The sequence below is a fragment of the Oryzias latipes genome, chromosome 3 (assembly GCF_002234675.1).
Source record: "Oryzias latipes chromosome 3, ASM223467v1".
NCBI classification, from domain to species: Eukaryota; Metazoa; Chordata; class Actinopteri; order Beloniformes; family Adrianichthyidae; genus Oryzias; species Oryzias latipes.
In genome coordinates this window covers 1,219,773-1,243,905 of record NC_019861.2, presented here as the reverse complement: position 1 = coordinate 1,243,905, position 24,133 = coordinate 1,219,773, and the positions used below count along the sequence as shown (strand labels likewise).

Below are 24,133 nucleotides of genomic sequence, written 5' to 3'. Positions count from 1 at the left end.
TTCAAATGGCTAATGTTTAAAAATGTTAAAGAATTCATTGTCTTTTTGATGGTGAAAAAAACCCTAAATGAAGTGACAGAGAGCTACTGTCCCATATGTTGAACGGCCAAAAAGAGCCTTTGAAGGTTTTCTGAATAGTTTTCTTCTCAGTCTTATTGAGGTGGCTTTCAACCATCAACCTCAATTTCCTTCACCTGTTTGCATGTTAGTACTTCTACCAACGAGGGGCCGTGATTGTGGCCCCCCCGGTTGAATGCAGGACATCACGGAGACAGAGGCGCTCAGGACCTCAGATGTTGCTGCAGAAGGTAAACAGGCTATAAAAGAGCAGCGCCACAGAGCTTTTTGTGTCGCCTCACTGACGCTGGAAGCTGCCACCAACACTCCGTCTCTCCCCTCCGAGGCCTATAAGCAGCCCACTTACTGTGGGCGCTATGTATAGGAGTTCCTGAGGCCCGTTTAAAATAGGTGCCCAGCTAACATTTCAAGTTCCAGTCCCTAAATATTAACCATTTTCCCTAAATACAGTCTCCCACAAAGGCTGCCTTACAAGGCGAAGGATGCTTGCTAAGAGGCGCTGCTTTCAGCTCCACCTGTGGTTAGCGGGGGGGGGGGGTCGCGTGGCTGCAGGCTGACGAGTCTGGTTGCCTCTACTCGTCTCCATGACGACCAGCCACAACCAAACTAATCATGAGAAATGAAGTGAGCTCTGAAAAACGTGGTACATTTCTGACCTTTTCCAAAGGAAAGAACTCCACCGGGATTCACCAAAGCGGCTCATAAGAAACCGTGTTCGCACGCATCCTGTGCTAACGGCTAAGCAGCGCTCAGCAAACGCTAAGACGTTCTGCGGGAATACAAAAATACAAGTGGCTCCTTCTTGGAGAAGAGAGCAGGGCTTTGAAATGTGGCTTTATTTATACCCCCCCTCAGCTGTTTCTTTCATCTCTCTGAAAGAAAAAAGTACACACACACTCACAAAAACACACAACGCCCTTCAGTGGTGTCTGGAAATATCCCGTTATGGCCACAGTTCACTTCTACTTGAATGGGCCTGCCCTCCATCGGGTGGTTCTGTGGGCCCGTCAGCGTGGAACCGGCCCGTTCCAGCAGGAACATATGTGCTGTGCAGCTGCTCGCTATTGGCTGGCACTTACGGGGATTCAGTGTTTCACAAATCAAAACCTGCTTGTTGCAATGATTTAAAATTCCTAAACATGAAAATGTCTCCTCTCCATCCCATCCAAAAAGAATCCTGTTCGCTTTCTACATTCTGATGTTTATAACTGTATCTATGGGTTTAACTAATTCCTATGGATCGTCTTTGACAAGATGTTAAATGACTGTTTCTGTTTTAGTGTGGAGCTGTCTCCAGTTTTCATATAAATTGGATGTGTGGACGAAGGTGTGTCAAAACGTGACGTTTTCCTTACGAGTGTTGCTTCCTCCGCCGGTTCCAACTGTGTTGATGGTGGCCGGCACAGAGGATGATGGGTAGAGAAGGAGGTGCCCGTTTTCACAGCCCTGCTGCTGCCACCCTCCAACCACGCCCGACTCCCGGGAGCTCTGCCACCCATTGAGGCGATCGTCTGAACCGTAGCGCTGGTGGGGGTGCGAGCAGAAAGGATGGCCGGATGAGGAGTTGTTCGTGGAGGAGGAGGACGATGGGAGCGTGGAAGGAGGTGTAGACTGGTGGTGGTGGTGGTGGTGGTGGTGCGGTCCAGCAGGAGGCGGTCTTTCCAGCGAGTCTCCTCTGGCAGCAGCCCTCTCCTCCAGATGGTTGAGCCACAGCGCCAGAGCGGCCCGGTCTTCTAGGGAGGTGGCGGGGTGGATGAGAGCGTAGGACAGCAGCTGACGAGACTCCTCCAGGTGATGGCCGTGCTCGATGGTGTGAGCCAAGATGCGCGGCAGCAGACGCATGTATTCTCCTTTGGCTTCGGTGTTTCCGGGTTTCAGGAGAGGAAGATGTGCCAGAACCAGAGAGATGACTCGCTCCTTGGGCTCTCCCTGCCACTGACTGATTGTAGCTGAGGAAGAAAGTAGAAGCAAACATTTTAGAGGGCGGAACAACATTCCAGGAAAGGTGGCGCTCTCAGGAACAAAATAAAGACTGAAGTGGATCAAACTGCTAAGAAATGCTTGGGGGGGGGGGGAATAAACACCACACCACCATCCTAGCGTCCGTCTCCAGAGGTGGAGTACACCGTCAACCTGGACGTTTTCTTTAGACAGAGGGAACCTACTGAACATCCCAAACTGTGGTCTCATCATAACCCAACTTTAGGATTACAGATGCAAATACAAGAGAGTGAGACGCCTCTCGACCAATCAGCTATTAATAGTAAATGGCGTGTATTTATACAACGCTTTACTACCTTCTTGGAAGGCCCAAAGCGCTTTCTCTGCTGCAGAACACTGGCGCCAGCCTGTAACCACCAGGAGCAATGGGGGGTTCAGTGTCTTGCCCAATGACACTTTGACACCAGCTAGCAAGGCGGGAACCTTCCAATTAGAGGTTGACCGCTCTACCTCTGCACCATGGCTTCCCCACTTCAATCAAACCTTTATTCATAAAACTTCCTTTTAGATTAACCTATTGCCAAATGTTTAGAAAGTAACCAAAAATAAAGAAAAGTATCCCTTTCTCCTTCCTCCACCCAAACAGCTCAAGTCTTCTTAAAAAAAAGAATCAAACCGGTAACAACAACAGATTTAACAGCATCAATACCTAAAATTATGCCAGATCTCATCATTCTACTTCCTTTAGCAAAAAGTAGTATACTGGAATTTTTTTATTAAGTATACTTGAGTACAAGTATAGCAAGTACACTATAGAGGTACAAGTAGCGTAGAATGTATATTAACTGAATCCATCTATCAATCCAGTTTCTAAACCCGCTGTGACCCTTTCAGGGTCATGAGCCTGACCGGCCTACTGCTGGACTCTCTGAATACTACCTCAGACTAAATTGGAACATTTTAAATTTACAATATCTAAAATAAACTTCAAGTATACAACCTCCCTTTTAGGATACACTTAAATAGACCACTTTTTCTTCAGGGACACCATACAGACGTACTGCCTCACATATGCTGAACAATCAGAGACGTTGATGCAACTGAATAGAACTGTTCCTGCAGGGTTTCTGCAATAAGCTGAAGCTGCAGAGAACATGCCATTTGGCTGCTGGAGGCTTGAAGCTCCTGCCCTCACACCCTTTTCTCAATGAGCAGTGTGGGAAACGTAGATGATAAAAAGGATGTCTCTCCACACTGTGAAACCTCCTCTGTGTAGGCCTGAGCGTCAATCCTCATCAACCGTTTGCAGATGCAAGTCGCAGCTGACTGAACCTCGTGGTGGTGGATTTTGTGGCAGGTCCTTAATCCTGTCGAACCCTTTATTTCTGGTTAACACAAATGGGAAGTGCTGTGAATTTATCCTCAGATGTTGGCCAACAGGTAAGGGACACGTAGGCCTCAGCACGTCTGTACCAGGGCCTCAGTGACGTGCTCCATCCAGTTTCTGACCACGACAACCAAAAGTCAGTGGTCTGAACAGAATTAGCAACTTAGATGAATTGCTTACTGCAGGGATGGCCAACCTTTGACCTCAAAAGCCACAGCACCGCCTGTTTTCCAGTCCTCACAAACCAGCTTGCGGCTGATTAGCTAACTCAAGTGATTCCACATCCTGATTGGCTGAACACACCAGATTTAGGTAGTCAGCATCACGCAGCCCTGTCTTTCAGGAAGCAGACAGTCCATGAATACTGTTGACAAGCCTGGTTCCCAGTAGCAGAAAACAAAAGAACCTTAAAGTCGCTTTATACTCAGAAAGTCCTGCAGCTTGTATAGACAGGAGCGCTACGTTGGCCAACCATCCTCTTTGGGATATTTTAAATGTCCTGACATGGAGCTGCTGCTGCTGCATAAATCACATGATCTATGCATCGAGGGAATTGAAAGTCAGAATATAAAAAAGATGTTTTCCTGACCAGACAATTGATGAACTTCTCTAAACAATAATACAAATATTGCAGTTTTCATTGTAGGTTATAAGGTAAAATGTCAGATTTTAAACCAAAAATTAACAAATGGTAAATTACAAGAAACACTAAATTGATTTAGCTAACCCTTTATCAGATTTTTACATTAGATTTAGAGAAACCTCCAGTCAATAATGTTTCACTTCTCATTCAGTCATGTCTAATGATGCAGATCATCTGAAAGCAAAAGGCATCATGCAACCTGTCTCCAGTGTAAAGAAGATAGCAACACTTCAACATCATCAACAATTTCTCACATTCAAATGCTAGCTTGACAGACGGTTAGGGTGTCCAGACCAAGTCTGCTTAATTTGGTCTGGATCGAGTCCTGCAGCTTGCGTTTGGTCAAGTGGCCTTTCCTGTTTTGAACCAAAGCGTGTAAACAAAACCATGTGACTAAAGATTTCTTCAATCAACAGCCATGAATTACAAGCTTGGGGCAAAGCGACTAGAGGTAGAAATTAAGGAAGTCCTGCGCTTTGCAATTGGGCGAAAAGTCGATTGAATTAAGTAATTCAAATTTGTAGTTGCAGGCGATTTCAAAAATAACTAAATCAAGTTTTTGTGTAATGGCGATTTTTGGCTCCCCAGAGCTTCCGTAGCATTAGTTTTACACGGCGGTATGGCAAGCGACAAACAACAACATCATAGCACACAAAACAGCAAGCGACAGCATGGCTACCGGTGAGAGTGGGAAGTTTGTTCCCAAAGGAATCAAATCATCTGTTTGGAACTGGTCTGGGTTTACTGCCACAGACGTGGAGGAAGAGAGACCCCCCCACGCTGCAACATTTGCCTAAAGCCCATCGCAGTTAAAGGCAGCAGCACCACAAACCTACTCCAACACCTGGGGGAGACCTTTATTACTGTTCTCCTTCACTCCGTAACATCAAACATGGACGCGCCCTGCCAACACTTGTGCACGCTCTTACTTGCGCAGCATGTGCTCATTGCTCTTACACACGCAGCGTGCCGACACACACACGGGGGGGGGGCGGTTGACTGCGACTCCTGCTGCTTCATCCCCGCGGTGATCAAAAACCCACACAGTCACAGCTCTAGTTTATATCTTGTGGGACACAAAAAAAATGCGACTTCTCCAGTACAGATAGCAGAACCGTTGAGGTCAGATCTTGAAGAATGTTGCCCCGGGGCTCGTTCAATACTGGGGTTCGTTCAATACCGGGTCTCGCTACGCATCCCTAGGAAAGGGGCCGGTGGAGAACAATCACCGAAGCACTCGCTTTGCATTTAGCCAAAGACATGGTACTCATATATATGGTGTAGAAGACGGGGTTTCTTAATTGAATTAAAACCTTAGACCCCAGATATGAGCTGCATTATTAATCCTTTAGAACATGGTGCTACTCTTACGGTGAATGTTTGTCTCCTTTTAGTCTAGACTACAAAGAGTGACTCAAAACACAGCTGGGACTTTGATTCCAAGAGTGTGTTCATTTATTTATTATTCATCCCAGAACTGGGGGTTTCATTTGTCTTGCGTTTGATTAACTTAAAGCAAAATTTGCTTTAAGTTGTCTGCCATTTGTACTTATTGCTTTCCCTAAGTAGGGGGGGGGGGGGGGGGGAGAAATCGGGGAAAAAAAGAAGAAATCAAAAAAAAAAAAAAAAAAAACAGATTTTATTTTTAGGCCATATCGTTCAGCCCTACTTGTCAGGATAGTTTACTTATATTTTGCGGACCAATTCTGAACGTCTGTTTCAACGTCAGGTACAACACTTTTTACTTGCAATTTTGGTACAACAGCAGCATGTTGAAAGGCCGTTACGGAGGAGACGACGGCTACGAAAATACGCTGCTAAAAGTTTACGACGTATAGATTGTCAGTAAAACAGTGTGAGAAGCTATTAAAAGTTGTTTTAATGAACCTGCATTCTTCGGACCAAATCTCAATGAGTTGTAGTGTCCTATTGAGGCTGCACGATACATCGCAAGTTTATCGTTATCGCGATATTAAACTGTGCAATATGCATATCGCAAAAGAGGGTGAAAATTGCAATAAATGGTTACCTAAATGTCCTAAAACAATCTTCTGGCAGCTTGAAGTATTTAACAAATCAACTAAATCCCTTTATGCATTGGACCAATCGGATGCACCTCCTTCACGTTGTTGACCAATCGGATGGAGTCTTTTTATGTTAGATGTTGGACTCCCATGTACATGAGGGTCATTTGGAGTATAATTTTGAAACTGTTTCAGTGAAATGGAAATTATGTTTTTGATTGTTTTGCTTTTTGTTCATATACCACAAGTTATATCTTCATCGCAATATTGATCACTAATATTGCATATAGCAAGTTTTCCTCATATCGTGCAGCCCTAGTCCTATTGTTGCTTCACGTTCCTCCGCCGCTCTCTTTTTAGATCGCATAATGTAGTTTATGGTTCCGTTATTCCGCTCCGAGAACGGACCTATTCAGACTAATGAAACTCAGAGCGAACCGGAGCTCAGTCTGATTGGAAACGAACCAAGACCCCCCCCCAAAAGACAGTGGTTCCTGGTCACTTCAAGCGAACCAATTGTGTCCAGTCTGAGTGGGTGCTGCGTTAGGCGGTTGCAGAAAATACAGCATGACAACAGTAAGTTCCATTCTAATGAGGTGGATGCATGAGCCTCAAGGGAACTGCAAGACACACCTGCGGTACTCTTAAGACGCAGCCCTTCCTTTCTACAACCCTGTACGTGTCTGGACAACCCAAGAACCTGCAGCACCCTTAGGGGGTTGACCTGTACCGGTGCATGTGACTAAGGCTTCAGAGCCCGTAGGATTTCCACACAAACTTGTCTGATTTCCTCATTTCTGACAGTCAGGCTGGACGCAAGGAGCGCACACTTATCACGTGAACAGCACTAACAGGATCCTTGTGCAGACAACAGTATGTGGTGGGGGTTGGAAAATATGAAAAACCTACTTCACCCTTACGTGTTGTAGAAGTGTTCACTGCGACTTGCTGCCCACAGTATGCCCATTGAAAAGTGCACATGAGCAGTTTCCCTCTACGGCTTCACTGAGTGGTCTACAACCTTGAAATGTTGAGGGGGCCGCTTGCGTGCCCCGTAAAGGGTTTGACCATTTTCTACCTGAAGACAGCCTGTATCCACCCTTAAGGACTGTTGGGACTAAGCAATAAGAAAGAAACCCTGGAACAAGTAGAAACCATTGAGGCTTTAGTTAGAGAAAGGCCCTTGGTGAGGAACTGACACAGCGTTGTCCTTAGGTAAACAATGACCAGCAGAAATCCAGGAACGACATCATCCTCCTACACCATGTGTCACCAACAAATACTCCTGAACTTCTTCTCATGTCTGCAGGCCATTCCCATCAGTCTTGTTTCAAATTGTCCAACTCTTTCACACAAACAAGTCACTGAAAATATTCATTTTAATGATTTTAATTAAACAATCATTTCTTTGGTCCAATTATAATTTCAAATACTCTTGAGCTCCACCCATGTTTGTGAAACATGGTCACTTTTTCCAATGAAAAGTATGAAGATGTTGGACCTAAATGCTCAAAGCTATGGTTCATTATCAGAGGAGTTTGGCCCTCACGAGGTGGAACGTGATTCGACTCTGACAGGGAGTCGAGACTTATCTATGACTTGAACAAAGTGGAAGTCCCCTGTCCTCTTTGCTGTGCTTGAGCAATAGCTCAAAGCCCCACATTCCACCATCTCTGAAGCCCATCTGAAACAGGGGAATTGATTCAGGTTCCACATTGAGATTTTCTGTCAACAATGGATCCAGGATTCAGAGCTGGAAAGAAAAATGCAAAAAGTTTGATCTGTAATTCACTGATTGATTGAAAAAACTAATGAACGCAAAGAAATGATTAAAGTTCATTTGAGTCAAATTCTTAACCGACGAAAGACATAATATTTTCTACCCCCTTGATGCCAAAAAGGCTGAAAGAGGGCTTAATGGTGAAGCAGGGTCAGTAGAGAAGTTCTTTCAGATTACATCAGATCATGAGGGACACTGACGGAAACAACTAGCTGGGTCCTTTCATTTGTTACACTCTGGTCAAAGAAAAAGTCCCCAAAACAGATACACACACTTGTGGAGACACATGATTCTGCCTACTCTAAAAATAGATCAGTGAACAGCTTGAAAAGCCACAGCAATCACAACAGATAAGATCATACAACAGACAATATTACACTGTGTCTGACTGGATTTGTGTGCGTCAGCTTTTAGGAAGAGGGTAGTTTGGTGCAGATATTACATTTTTTTAGTGTAAACTACGGGTTCTTCAGGTTACTAAGGCTAGTTTGAGGCCAACATGTGATGATGGGTTATGTTCAGGACAACGACAGACAGGTTTTTATGGTGGAGATGCCAGCCTGGTCCTCAGGATCCACCCCCCCCACCTGTTTTCCAGCCCTCCCTGCACGTCTTGCTGCTGATTACCTGGATAAGGTGTGTTCAGCCAATCGGAATGAGGAGACGCCCGAATCAGCAGAATGCAGTGAGTTGGAAAACAGGCAGGGTGGTAGATCTAGTGGTGAGACCAGAGTTGGCTCTGTTTTATGGTCACAGAACACTTTGATTTATATTGGGTTGATTTAAATCCAGTTACTAAGCTACACGATCAGCTAGGGCTGCACGATATGAGGAAAACTTGCGATATGCGATATATATATACACTGTATTTTATCCCACGAAGGAAAATTCTTTCTCTGCATTTGACCCATCCCCTTGGGGAGCGGTGAGCTGCAGCCGAAGCCGTGCTTGGGAGACAGTAGCGTTAAGGGTCTTGCCTAAGGACCCTCACTGGGTGATGTTAGCTGCTCGCCATTGATATGGTGATTGCCCCCAGTGCCATTGCTCATTCCCCTCTGGGAATCGAACCCTGGTTTCCTGCATGGTAGCTTCCCACCTTACCAACCGAGCTACCCAGCCGCTAAAGCTAAGCCGATATTGGTAATTAATGTTGCGATAACGATATAAATTGCGGTATATAAACAAATGGCCAAAAAAAAAAATCATTTTCATTTCACTGCAACAGTTTAAAAATGATCCTCCAAATGACCCTTGTCGACGTAGGAGGCAAACATCAAACATAAAAGGGCTCATCTGATTGATCAAAAACGTAAACAGGTCCTTCCAATTGGTTAAATGCATAAAGGGATTTATTTCATTTGTTCAATATTTCAAGCTGCCATGAGTTTGTTTTAGCACATTTAAGGTAATCATTTATTGTGATTTTTGCCGTCATTTGCGGTGTGCATTTTTCCCAGCTTGATTTCGCGATAACGATAAATTTGCGGTATATTGCGCAGGCCTACGATCAGCGTATCTTAGCCAGAGATAACTTGTGCCCTCCCAAAAATGTGATAATGAGTGTGATAAACAGACCTGACAATAGTCGGGAGATGCCCATTAACGCTAATATTACAATTACTAGATGGTCAATCAAAAGACCACAGGTCAAAATCTCATTGATATGAGCGAGTCCACTGTTTTCTGAAGATAACAATGTAATGGTTTATTAAAAAAAGACATTTAAATACATGTTTTTGGTAATAATGGTTCCGACACAATGCATTGTGGTAAACATTCGCCGATCTAGTATGCATGAATGCACGCCGGTTTTTCGCAGAGACTTCTGGGAAGTTTCTAGGGAACTCGATTTTGAAATTGTAGATTCATACAGCACCTCAAAATGGCGAACGCACTATATAAAGTGAGTTATATATATATATAAACCTACGTCACAATGCAAGAGCCCGCTCATTTCCGTGGTTTGGGAGGGGCACAGAGAGCAGGTTTTTAGAGGAATACTTAGAAAAGGGTGAACGGATCAAAATACCACTTTGAGGTCGTTTATAGTGAGGAATGAACAATATGATACCCCTAGAAGCTCAAAAAGTTGATTTAGCATGATATTCTCCCTTTAAAGTGTTGTCTGTGAGAATAACGGTAGAGGAGCTGTATAAGCTTGCAGTGTGTAATGTGAGGTTACATTTGTGTGGAGAAGAATCATCCAAACTAGTTTGTAAAAAGGTCTGCCGGCATATTTTGTTGGTCCAAGATTTCCACCTACTGATTTTTCACAATCCTAAAAAAATGCTACCATCACCCAGCATGATTAAAAAACTTCATTGGGAATTTAAAAAAAATGTGTGACTGTCAGTGACCCGAGTTTCTGTTAAGAAAACAGACACTGGGTCGCTTGCTGTGCCTCACTCCTGGAGACATGCTATGACTTCTGTTGGGTCAACACCACATCGGACACGGCAGGTCCCTGAACCAACCACACGACAACCCAGAGAGCAGCAGCAGGACAAACTGAGACCAGGCTTGGTTCTGGAAAACGCCAACCGAGGAGCGTCAGGTCACACATGACACACGCATGCAGGTAAAGAACACTGTGGCAAAAAATGAGAAGTGTTAGCCGTGAAGGTAGGGCTGGGCGATGATTCCATTTGAAATGGTTTACTTCAAGCAATCAAATGAGAATAATACACAAAAACATTACAATCATCAGTTATACATTCATACAATGACGTATAAAACTTAGGATAATTAGACAATAAATTAAATATTGCTTGAATAATTAGATAAAACGATACATATTGTGTTATAACTTTTTCTCCCGTCTACTGTAATTGATTTTGTTCTGAAAGGGTCCAGAAAGAAGGTTCTGTTGCTTCCAGCAGCAACATTTGGAGACAGCGCTGTCGCATAGCATGATGCTAATGAGCGGTCTGGAAACACGGGCCGGTTTGAAGTCGGACAGTATTTTCACGGACCAGCCTTTCAGACGTGGCGGATAAATACAACAGGATTAATTCGTAGGACATGAATAAAAGCGGTATTTTATAATAACAGAATTGAATGGACTGTTTTAGCAGCGTCCTTGTGGCGTTACAGCTTTAACGTTAAGAACATTTAATAACAATAATCAAAAACTTTATTCTGTTTTCAGGCTGTTTTTTTGTGATTTAATATACAATGTGATCACTTGGAGGCAGAATTAACTCTGTGCTTTTTTCTCTGCATGTTTGAATTTGAGTTTACAGTTAGATGACAATAAAATCATGTTCATACCATTTATAAATTACTTTTCTGCAATTTCATTTTCTTAAAAAATTCTGACGGTAGAAGGTATTTCTGTGTAAAATAGTGTGACCGTCCAACTTGGCCGGTGACTCAGAAATAACATATAAGCCCCTCTGTGGAGGCATTTCTACGGAGCCCCTGACCTGACATGGGTAAAATAAATATCTCGTTCCCACGCATTAATTAATTTGTGCAAACGAAATAAAGATTCATGTCATAAGTCATTCATAAACACAGATGTGAGAAATTTTTGGATTTTCAGCAGATACCTTCACATTTCTGTCTGTGCGTCTCATTACATTGCATGGAAGACACGGAGGATGTTTAGAGATGCCCAGATTTCCCTCGCCCCGGCCACTTCCTCCAGCTCCTCTGGGGGGACCCCGAGCAATCCCAGGCCAGTTGAGAGATGTAGTCTCTCCAGCGTGTTCTGGCTCTTCCCCGGGGCCTCCCCCCAGTGGGACGCGCCCGGATAACATCCCCAGGGAGGTGTTCAGGAGACATCCGGACTAAATGCCCGACCCACCTCAACTGGCTCCTCTGGATGAACCACCAGAAGACAATTTGCTCGTAATATACACAGTTATTGTCTATCTAGCCACAATAATCTATCTAGCCACAATAATCTAGCCACAGGGGTTGCAATCTAGCCACAGGGGTTGAAATCTAGCCACAGGGGTTGCAAGCCAGTAACTTCTGTGCCGGTCCCAAGCCCGGATAAATAGAGAGGGTTGCGTCAGGAAGGGCATCCGGCGTAAAAAATTGCCAAAATAACCATGCGAATCATCCACAACACTTTAGACATACCGGATCGGTCGAGGCCCGGGTTAACAACGACCGCCACCGATGCTGTTAACCTACAGGGTGTCGGTGGAAATTTGACTACTGTTGGTGGAAGAAAGAGGGGAGGCAGAAGGGTCCGTGGCCAGAGAGAGAAGGGAAAAGGCAGGAACATAGGTTTGAGAATAGGGACTCTTAACGTTGGTACAATGACAGGGAAAGGCAGAGAGCTGGCAGACATGATGGAGAGAAGGAAGGTAGATGTACTGTGTGTGCAGGAGACAAGGTGGAAGGGCAGCAAGGCACGTAGTATTGGAGGAGGATACAAACTGTTCTATCATGGTGTTGATAGGAAGAGAAACGGGGTAGGAGTGATTCTAAAGGGGGCGTTTGTAAACAGTGTTCTAGAGGTGAAAAGAGTCTCAGACAGGATGATGAGCCTAAAGTTAGAAATTGAAGGGGTGATGGTGAATGTAGTCAGTGGGTATGCGCCACAGGTTGGCTGTGAGTTAGAAGTGAAGGAGAGATTCTGGAGTGAGTTGGATGAGGTCATAGAGAGTTTTCCCAGAGGAGAGAGAGTTGTTATTGGAGCAGACTTTAATGGGCATGTTGGTGAGGGCAACAGAGGTGATGAGGAGGTGATGGGCAGGTTTGGTGTGAAGGAAAGGAATCTGGAGGGACAGATGGTGGTGGACTTTGCGAAGAGGATGGAAATGGCTGTAGTCAACACTTACTTCCAGAAGAGAGAGGAACATAGAGTGACATACAGAAGTGGAGGTAGGAGTACTCAGGTGGACTACATCCTATGTAGACGAGGTCATTTGAGAGAGGTTAATGACTGCAAAGTGGTGGTAGGAGAGAGTGTAGCCAGACAGCACCGCATGGTGGTGTGTAAGATGACTCTGGAGGTCAGGAAGAAGAAGAGAGGGAAAACAGAAAAGAAGACCAAGTGGTGGAAGCTACAGAATGAAGAAACTTGTGAGGAATTTAGGCAGAAGTTGAGGCAGGTCCTGGGTGGTCAGGATGAGCTTCCAGAGGACTGGGAAACTACAGCAGAGATTATCAGGGAAACAGGTAGGAAGGTGCTAGGTGTGTCATCTGGAAAGAGGAAAGACGGTAAAGACACTTGGTGGTGGAATGAGGAAGTACAGGAATGCGTCCAGAGGAAGAGGTTGGCTAAAAGGAAGTGGGATGTAGAAAGGACTGAGGAAGGTAGACAGGAGTACAAGGAAGCGCAGCGTAAAGTGAAGAGAGAGGTGGCAAAGGCCAAACAGAAAGCTTACGATGAGCTATATGACAGGTTAGACACAAAGGAAGGAGAGAAGGACTTGTACAGGCTAGCCAGACAGAGAGACAGAGATGGGAAGGACGTGCAACGGATAAGGGTGATTAAGGACAGAGATGGAAAGGTGCTAACAACCCAAGAGAGTGTACAGAAAAGATGGAAGGAGTATTTTGAGGAGCTGATGAACGAGGAAAATGACAGGGAAAGAAGGGAGGAAGATGTGGTTGTTGTGGAGCAGGAAGTAGCAGAGATTGGAAAGGATGAGGTTAGGAAGGCTCTGAAAAGGATGAAGAGCGGAAAGGCCGTTGGTCCTGATGACCTACCTGTGGAGGTATGGAAGTGCTTAGGAGAGACAGCAGTGGAATTTCTAACAAGGTTGTTCAATAGGATTTTAGAGAGTGAGAAGATGCCCGAGGAATGGAGGAGAAGCGTTCTGGTCCCGATCTTTAAGAACAAGGGTGACACGCAGAACTGCAGCAACTATAGAGGAATAAAGTTGATGAGCCACACAATGAAGCTGTGGGAAAGAGTAGTGGAAGCCAGGCTTAGGAAGAAGGTGGAGATCTGTGAGCAGCAGTATGGTTTCATGCCCCGTAAGAGCACCACTGATGCCATTTTTGCTTTGAGAATGTTGATGGAAAAGTACAGAGAAGGTCAGAAGGAGCTGCATTGTGTGTTCGTAGATTTAGAGAAGGCGTATGACAGGGTGCCGAGGGAGGAGCTGTGGTACTGTATGAGGTCGTCTGGAGTGGCAGAGAAGTATGTCAGAGTAGTTCAGGACATGTATGAGAGAAGTATGACGGTGGTGAGATGTGCTGTAGGTCAGACAGAGGAGTTCAAGGTGGAGGTGGGACTACACCAAGGATCAGCTTTGAGTCCTTTTTTGTTTGCTATGCTGATGGACAGGCTGACAGACGAGGTAAGACAGGAATCTCCCTGGACAATGATGTTTGCGGATGACATTGTAATTTGCAGTGAGAGTAGAGAGCAGGTGGAGGAACAGCTAGAGAGGTGGAGGTTTGCTCTGGAAAGAAGAGGTATGAAGGTCAGTCGTAGTAAGACAGAATACATGTGTCTGAACGAGAGGGATCAAGGTAGAAGCGTTAGGTTACAGGGGGCTGAGGTGAAGAAGGTGCAGGAGTTTAAGTACTTGGGGTCAACAGTTCAGTGTGATGGGGATTGTGGAAAAGAGGTGAAGAGGCGAGTGCAGGCAGGTTGGAGCGGTTGGAGGAAAGTGTCAGGAGTGTTGTGTGACAGAAGAGTGCCAGCAAGACTCAAAGGAAAGGTGTACAAGACAGTGGTGAGACCAGCTCTGCTCTATGGGTTAGAGACGGTAGCAGTGAGACAGAGACAAGAGGCTGAGATGGAGGTAGCGGAGATGAAGATGTTGAGGTTCTCCTTAGGAGTGACCAGGTTAGACAGGATAAGGAACGAGTACATCAGAGGGACGGCTCATGTTGCCTGTGTTAGCGACAAAGTCAGAGAAGCCAGACTGAGATGGTTTGGACATGTTCAGAGGAGGGATAGTGGATATATTGGTAGAAGGATGTTGGAGATGGAGCTGCCTGGCAGGAGGGCAAGAGGACGGCCAAAGAGGAGATACATGGATGTCTTAACAGAGGACATGAAGTTGGCTAATGTTAGGGTAGAAGATGTCCATGATAGAGTGAGGTGGAAAACGATGATTCGCTGTGGCGACCCCTGATGGGAAAAGCCGAAAGAGAAAGAAGATTGTCTGAAATATTAAAAAACTATATTGTGATATAACAAATCCCTACGTGAAGGTTATACAGATTAGATCTCGGTCTCAAACAGACATGTACTATATGTGGTTGGTATAACAGAAAGAATATTTAGAAAGGACTGTGTAAAGAACAGGTCTGGAGGGGGTTACTTCAGGAGAGCAATGCTAGGAAAGTAGAGTAGGGAAAGGCAGTGAGATGTGGGAGGCAGTAGTAAGGAAAAGTTCTTGCTCTGCCTTTCCAAGCGGATTCTCCAGCTCAGCAGTGGGGAATGTGCTGGCATACCGCACCGTCTGATGTGGAGGAATGGAGCAATTCTGCCTCCTCTGACTCACACAGATACAGAGCAAAGCCACAGGCCTTTCTCCACATCCAGTTAACAAAACTAAGTCCATTCCAGTTCTCAAAATGTCAAATGTGCTCACACTAAAACAAACAAGCAATTAGCAGACGTGTTGCAGGAACGTCTCCAAGTGAATCCTGCATGGCAGAAGGCAAAAGCAGACTCAGTCTGATGAGAACCATCATATTAATGAGGAGCTTTTGTCTCAATGGTTCCCACAGGTTCTCAAAGGCTGCCACTCAAGAACAAACTAAAAATCTAAGGTATAATACATGTTCAATAACATGACAATTTTTATCCTGGTTGCTCTTTCTTTGTTAAACTGAACGTGGTTTAAAAAGAACAATGACAAATAATCACGATAAATCAAAACTGAACATTTTCTTAATAACCGCATCAAATAAAAAGAAACTACATCAAAGTCACATATCAGCACAGATTTGATATTGGGACGTACCAGGGGGAACATTCATGTATCATCTGCCAGACAATACCAATATTATTGAGCATTTCTAGTTGAAGTTTGTCTTCTGCTTGAACATTTGGAAACACCTTGGTACTCATTGGAAGAATAAAGCCCCCCCCCCATAAGTTGCCTTAGATGTAAAACCAGCAGTCTTCAGTTCAACTACCGTAATGACAGCAGGTGTGTACCACAACAATCCACATGATGAATCTGTTCCTTATGGTTCTCCTGCTTTATTCAGTCAAAGGTGACTGGACGAAACCAGAAACTGATGCTTTCAGAATCCTAAAACTAGTTCAAAGGTTAGTAAACAATCAAGGCAGTCATTGGCTGCTGCCCTACAGTGGAAAGAGGCCAGTTTCTTCTCATTTAAATTCCCTTCTGTCCAATTCCCACCCATGACCTCCAACCCTCCGGCCTAAACCTCTGGCCCCTCCAGGACACGTTGGGGGCAGGTCGTGGGGAAATGGGGGTGTGGTCTGACTTGAGTCTGCAGAGCTGTGTGCAGTGCTAGTGTTTGGAGGCCCTGAATGTGGCAGTCACAACTATTCTGGGAATGTGAGCCTATGCTCTGCCAGGACTAGACCGGAGAAACCCACAGCTCTATTTAAGGAAATGACAGCTAAAGGCCCCTCAGCTGTCCTCTTTCCATCTTTATTTCAAGTGTTTTCTCTATTCAAAGCCTCGCTGCCACTTTAACTCAACCCAGACTTCTGCTGTTGACGGGAAGAAACAGTTTAAAACAAATGTCAGAAATAAATACAAGCTTTACAGACTTACAGCTAAGATTTCCAACTTTAGACTGACGAGACCATCTTCATACCTGTACTGTTGTCAACTTATGCAGATAATTTAAAAGAACAATCACACACATTTGTTTGTGTGACTTGAAGGGAAAAAATGGATTCCTAATTTCTGTCGTGTTCAGATGTGTGAACTTAAGGATGAATGTTGTCATTTTTCCATAACTACAACACACACTAACACATGTACACTCACACACACGCATTCATTCACTCACACTGTAACGCTTACACACACACACACACACACAGGTTGTGTGTCCGAACAACATCACGCTTCCATAGTTGGATAAAAGTAAACAATCATGAATATTTCCATGTGAGTTCTGCTTTGGCCGAGCAGCCACGGCGACCGTGAAGGCATCGCCTCCTCTGTGTGTAGCATTAACAAACACCTTTCAGTGTTTTCACACACAACCTTACAGCATTTCAAAACCCTTCAAAAAGGGATTTCCTTGTTAAATTCTGTCTTAAACTGGGTTGAACTGAAGAAAGCTTGAAAACTGCTCATGTTTGCTCAGAGTAGAGCCGGTTTTGGTGAATCCTGAGTGTCGAGTAGTTGTGAGTTGCTGTTAAATCGACACGACATGAAACAAAGCTGGTTTATTTTGGAGCAGAGAGCTTTTCTTTTTGTTCAGGGCTGTTCGTGGCAAAGGAACATCAGTTTATTAAGTGACCAGTTCATTTTTGATCAATCTTTGAAGGAATTTCTTGTGTGAAGCAGGCAGGTTTGGACAGCTATCGTCTCTTTTAACAGTCAATTCCCAAAATCTAAAGCTCCCATTTTCAATCAAAGACTTTCCAGGTCAATTTGGATTCTTAAAAAATCTTTTCTAAAGTTCAACTTCAATCCTCTTTTGCTCGTTCCCAGTGGTCTGTTCACTATGATGATGCAGTTTTTAGCCCAAATCAAAAACCCTGAGTGGTTTTCTAGGACATAGTTTCTGCGGAGCGGCAGGAGTTCATTAGAAATTAATCTCTGCTGGTGGAAGAAATAATTGAAAAGATTTTGTTTTTATTTTTTCTTGCCTTGGATGATTAATTTAGAATTACTGTTTTTAAAATACTTGTTTTACTAAATATGCTAAACCATTTGTTTGGGGTCATAGGGTGGTGCTTATAGACTGTTATCTGCTAATCTGTGTGTGATTTATTGTCCAGGATGAAAAATCCACAGTTTTGTTTGGCAACAGTCTTTCCCCACACATTACAAGTGAAAACGCTGAGCTGATCTTTGTAACCTGAGAGCTTTTAACACAAAGCAAAAACGTCCATATGCAAATACCAGGGTGGACATAAGCGGATGACACTGACTCACATTAGCGTGACGGTGTAGAGCAGGGGTCGGGAACCTATGGCTCGCGAGCCATATATGGCTCTTTTGATGGTCACATGTGGCTCGCAGACAAATCTTTAATTCAAATTTTTTTTCTTCATTAGACCAGTCCTTCTCGTGCGCGATGCGATGGCAGAGGCGCGCAGTAGTAGCGGTGCTTAGAGAGACAAATCTGTGCCAGCACTAGTATAAGTTTAAAATTGTCTATTATTTCACAGAGTTTGTACCAGCCGGAAACCTGTGAATTGCCGTGCCTAAAACTGCGCGCTCCCGTCTCTGAGAAAGAGCGCGCAGTTGCGGGGACGGGATGTGTGAGGGAGAAAGCAGAGGGTGGGGTGGGGGTGTTGTGGGGACCGGCAGCAGGTGAACCGCGCAGGGATTGTAAATAGGTAAAACCCGCTGCCTGTCACTCACTGCAGCGTGTGAGTGTGTGTTTGGCTCCAGGTCCGCATGTGATCAGTCTGTCTCACATCTACAAAACATATATACCAACCTAAGACCACGTTTAAAGTCTCAACGCCTGCATGAAGCAGAAACTCACCACGTAAACCAGACTAGACCATCAGCAAAACCACCACGAGAAATACTCATCATTTATTAGAAACAGCATAACAATGTTATTAAAAAGAATCCACAGACTTATTGTACTTTAAAAATGTTGAAATTACATCAAATGCACACATTCACTTGTATTTTAGTTTTAAACATATTGTCGCGGACTGAGTTTAACTTGGCTGTTGGGCCGCGTTAAAAGTTCTGGAGTTCATGGAACGCATCGATCAAGCAGAGATCTGATTGGCCCTCAGTTCTGTCGCTCAGCCTGTTGTTAGGTAGTTTGGACCAATGGGGTTCAGCTATGGGCCGAATAAGGGAAAGGGGAGGGCTGCAGCGGTAGCAGGGGAATATAAAGTTGGGAGACGCGCTCTCGCCTCGTCTCGGCGGGAGAGATTCAGGAGTTGCTGAATTAATTGTTCGGCGTTTGTTGCGGTCTGCAGTAACCCGAATAAAGAACCTTAAAAGAGGTTAAGTCTCCGTGCCTCAGTGTGGGAAAGGGACACTACATTATTGTATGGCTCTTTGGAAATTACATTTCAAAATATGTGGCGTTTATGGCTCTCTTGGCCAAAAAGGTTCCCGACCCCTGGTGTAGAGGATATCCACAGAAAGCTGAGTGTAAACTGTCCAGGGAAAGCAGGAAACTAACCCTGCAGTCCCTGTGGCGGCTCGTCTGCTTCTCCTCTGTTCACCATGTAGATGACATGGAAGCTAACAGCAGCCCCCATCATGACGGACTCCAAATCTAGTTATTAGTCTACCACTGCAGAGAAAATACTTTCCATGAACGACTGTTCACTAAAGAAATAATAAAGCCTGATGGATATCACAAAGTTTATTTTATTTCCCTTCCGGCCAATTGGCAGGTTGTCTGTCCCCCTTCTGCTCACAGTCGACTTCCACAAATAAACTGTTTGCTGATGCGTGGACGCCATCACATACTTTGGCTCCAAACCCGAAGACAAGAGTTCTCCGAGCTTCCTCAACTTCAGCAAAGCGATAAGCACGGATCAGGTTTTTGTTTCTGTTTGACATATATCTACACTTATCCGCCACTTTATCAGGTTCACCCTGCTAGTACAGCGATGGACCCCTTTAGCCTTCAGAACCCTAATCCTTTGTGGCATAGACTCAACTAGGTTCTAGAAACATTCCTCATTTGTCTGCTGAACATCCATGATGCTGGTCTCCCGTTCCACCACATCCCAAAGGTTCTCTACTGGGTTCTGGTGACTGTGGAGGCCGTTTGAGTCCAGAGAACTCATTGTCATGTTCTAGAAACCAGTCTGAGATGATTCCAGCTTGATGACATGGAGCCTTGTCCTGCTGGAAGCAGCATCAGAAGATGGTCCACTGTGGTCAGAAAGGGATGGACATGGTCAGCAACAATACTCAGGTAGGCTGTGGTGTTGGAACCATGCTCAGTTGGTACTAAGGGGACCAAAGTGTGCTAAGAAAACATCCCCCACACCATGACACCACCACCACCAGCCTGAACCGTTGCTACAAGGCAGGATGGATCCATGCTTCCATGTTGTAGATCCTACCATCCGAATGTGGCAGCAGAAGTGGAGACTCATCAGACCAGACAAGGTTTTTCCAATCTTCCTCACTTTCCTGTAATTGATCCATGAGTCCAGATCTGAACACTGTAGAACACCTGAGAAGAGATCTCCGAACATCCGCTGGAAGACGACATCCTTAAAATCCAAATAACATGGAGCAGTTTGCAAAAAGGCCCATAATTCCATAAGAAACTCATTGACGGTTCAGTTTCTTCAAGAAGGGGGGGTTACTGTGAGTTTTTGTCAGATGTAACTTTCCTTTCCTGTTTTTTGCATTGTTCCTTCATTCTCTGTTTCAGCTGAACCGTATGTTACACCACTGAACTGAATTGTGGGGAAGGGACTGCATGCACTCCTACTGCAGACCAGTAGGTTTACGTTGAGTGTCAAACGTGTGTTGTGTGACACAAGACTCAGGATAAGCCAACTAAGAGGTTTATCAATGTTGCTTGCTTATTAGCTAATCAAAAAAGGACTTTCCTGAGTTTTTGTTGTTGTTTTGTAATACATAAATCAGGGGAGGGCAACTCCAGGCCTGGAGGGGCGATGTGTCTCCATGGTTTCCAGATAGTCTTGCCCTACTCATGGCTGAATACCTGGTTCAGGTGTGTCCAGCCAATCAGAACATGCCAAAGCAGGGTATGAAGGAAGACATGCAGGAATGTGGCCCCCAGTGCCCCCCTCTGACATGAACCATACATCCAACTGTGACCGTGAAGTTGATGCTTGATCCGAATGGTGGGGAAAGCGGGTTTTTGCCTCCCTATCAATAATCTAAACGTTTGCAATGGAACCATTTTCGAAGAGAACTGCTATGTTTGGTCGTGACTGTAAGTTTCAGAGCTCAAGTCCTGTTTCTGCTGATGTGTTCTTTTTATGAACATGAGCGTAAACACAGCAGCAGTTACTACTAAATGTCATCTCAGTGTCAGGTCACATGCAGTACTGAAACCTGCTGCCCTGCCTGCAGGCTGCCTCAGCGGTACAACACCACACGCCGCTCAGAGCATGAGGTCCGGGACGGTTCACAGCTCCCTCAATACGCTGCTGCCAGACTCCCTCATGCTGGGGTGCAAATCTACACCAAGAAGGTTCTGAGACTGACTGGAAGGGAGAGCTGTTGATTTCCTAAAATGCGGGCGGGACCTGATACTTTTCTACTGCTTGTCCCAGAAAAAAATGGATGTTTGGACCAAAATCCGCCAAACTGAGCCGCTGTTTAGAAGGCTTTGAACCGGAAACCTCTCGTTGACATTGTTCCGTTTCTGTGGAAAACTTTGGGAATGTGAATCTATTTTAATCTGTCCTGCATTAAAAAGTCAAAAGAAAGACTAAACAACCATTTGTTTATGCAAGACTCCCAAATATCTGTAGAAAATGAAAGAAGAGGAAAAGTCATGAAACGATTTGAACAGATGTTTCTATGAGGCAGAGGTGTCCTCACAGCAGCTGAAGGAGAAACTCGCATTTCCTGCTGGATTCCAAAACAAGGACGCCTCTGAAGGTGCAGAGAGAACCGGGTCACTGAGGGTTTCATTCATTCAAACTCCTCCTCAAACAGTCTGGGCTTTTCCGTTCCACCCAGGACTTCTACAGACGCCACTGCTGACTAACATCTACAACACTGATCAAGTCATAGACTGGAACCTGTGCCTGACGACTTTCAAACCATTACAACTCATTAAAATAAGCCCTTCAGTGTCTTTGTGCCGCATCAAGCTCTTTTCATCAACCAGTACAAACAGAATTATTTGTATTAAAGTAGTCAGACGTCGATTCTTAAAGAAGAACCGGCATCCTCCAGCCTCACCGAGGGTTTTCCATAGCAGGTAAACCTCCTGTTTACCTCCTTTCAGCAGGTAAACAAACGTAGGAATAAAAATGGACAAGGGTCTAAAGTAGAAATGCTTTTACTCAAACACCATTTTACAGTAACACGACTGTGTTTTAAAAAACTTAAAACAACCTTTTTATTTTAAACTGACTCTCAAAGAAGCTGTTCATTCAGTCCATTTGGCCGAATCAGCAGAAATAAAACATGGAAGATTGATCTGTTTTTCTTTTGTCTTAATCAAAGATGAAGTCTTTGAAAACTTTAACAAAAATGTTTTATTTCTTTTCTGATGATTAAATTGCTTCAATTTAGTTTAATTGTGTCTGTTTCACCTTCATCCTGTGTCTTAAATGTTGTTCTTACTTCTTCTTAAGTTTAACATCTAAAATAATCCAGACGTTCTTAGAAAAGTGTTTCAGTCAGAAAGATGACTTGGACCAAACTCTGGGATGTTTGGCTGTTAAGAAACACAAACCTGGAAGGAGAACTAAACTGTTGACCTCTGACCTCTGATTTCATCAAGAAGACTTAAAAACTGTTAAATGTGTGTTCGTTGGGGTTTAAGACGCTTAACAGGAAGACTCATTGTACGCTGAGATGCTGTCACTTTAACCCAATGCATCCTGGGAGATGTAGTGATGGCAGACAGACTCTCTTCTCTGAGCTTCATGGTTTTGTTCACTTGTTCCACGGTCTGACACCGGATTCTGTGGAAAGCTACACCGCTAAAGACGAGCTTTAGCTGGTATTTCTGTTGGAACTGAGAGACTTTATGAGCAGAATCAGAACAAGGAAGTGAAGACTTTAACCACCTCTGATTGGTCAGACTGATGACATGTGATTAAGCCTCCAAGAATGATTGGCAGAGACAGTTAAAGGGGCGGGACTTTTCCTAAAACAGCTGAAGCTACGGCTAAATCACGGTCCCGTCATTCTAATCAAAATGTCTTTAATAAAATCAAATAAACACAAAGAAAAAAGTATTTTATGATCTTTCATATTCCTAACTACTCAGTGTTTTATCAGGGCCTGTTTGGATGAACACAGAGCTGAAATCCTGGAGATGGAAATGTTTTTAGGTCAGTGAATGGGTCATTTCCTACACCTGACCATCTCCCACTAGTGTGCCGTGGTTGAAAAACACTGACTTGGTTCACTATACTACTCGGGGTGTAAGAATTTGGGAAAAACTGGAAAAACCAGTGTGCATCGATGCTCACTAGAATCTAGATTAGTGAATATCAACCACAATGCAGTGAGTTTGAATGACTTTTTCTTTAAACATAAAAAGTAAATGTTCTTTTTAAAAATCATCCATGTTTTTATCACCAGAACACAATGGATTCATCGAGGCGTGGGGGGGGGGGGGGAAATCGAACCTGAGTCTTCCAATCAGAGGTTGACCGCCCTACCTCTGCTCCACGGATGCCTCATAAGGCATAACCTCTGACAGCACCTTCTTTCTAAAAGACAAAGTTGAAAGAAGATGAACTTCCAAACGCAGGAATTCCACTGAAAACCCAGCAGGATTGACAAAACCTGGTTTTTCTGAGACCTCGACAGTTCAGGATGACAGCAGCAGAATCCTCTTTTGCTAGGTCAGAAGTACATGTATAACAGGAGGCTACCTTAATAATAATAATAATCATTTATAATCTTTAGCTAATGTCAGGACCCGCCCAGGCTGTTAATCTGCTCAGATGTCTGAGGAGATGAAAATCCTTCACCGGGATCCAGAGCTGTGAAATGACCCGCCATGGTCATGGCTGACGGGTTCAGGATCCAGCAGCAGGCAGTAGCCTGGACTCTCCATCCCAGCAGCATGTCATTCCATCTCTCATGAGCGCTGTTTGTTGCCAGGGTTATAGTTACCATGGTGACGCTGCAGCGTGATGCAACACGCCGAGTCAGAAGCTCCTCTGGGGTGAACGGGCATGAGGGCGTCTGAGAAGGGGGGGTGGCCACCATCTCCATTGCACCGTACCTTCATTAACTCCTGAAGTCCTGGAGGCGGGCCTTAGCTGGGCGTGTCGTTACCATCCGAGCAGCAACAACTCTCTGAGTGACCTGGACTGTTCCTGCCGTTTGTTTCAGGCTCAGCGAGAATCAAACCTGCCAGGACCCAAAGCCTTTAAGGCTACTGAAGAAGTGAAGAGACTGTACTTATGAATTCTGAATCAACTCATATTAGCATTTATTTCATTAACCAGAGTATAGAAAATGGAAATGTTTAGAATGTAACACGTTTATGCGCTCAAACAACATGCTGTGCATCCAGGGAGATACTTC

At 44.5% G+C, this 24,133-nt stretch overlaps 1 protein-coding gene across 2 annotated transcripts in view; it reads right to left on the bottom strand.

Moving 5' to 3' along the window:
- Positions 1-24,133, bottom strand: part of samd4a (sterile alpha motif domain containing 4A) — a 46,841-nt gene that overhangs the window by 19,119 nt on the left and 3,589 nt on the right. For both annotated transcript variants that reach the window (XM_011492499.2, XM_011492501.2), the window contains exon 3: positions 1,434-2,027. In XM_011492499.2, coding sequence (XP_011490801.1) covers positions 1,434-2,027 — 594 coding nt within the window. The remainder of the gene's footprint in view (positions 1-1,433; positions 2,028-24,133) is intronic.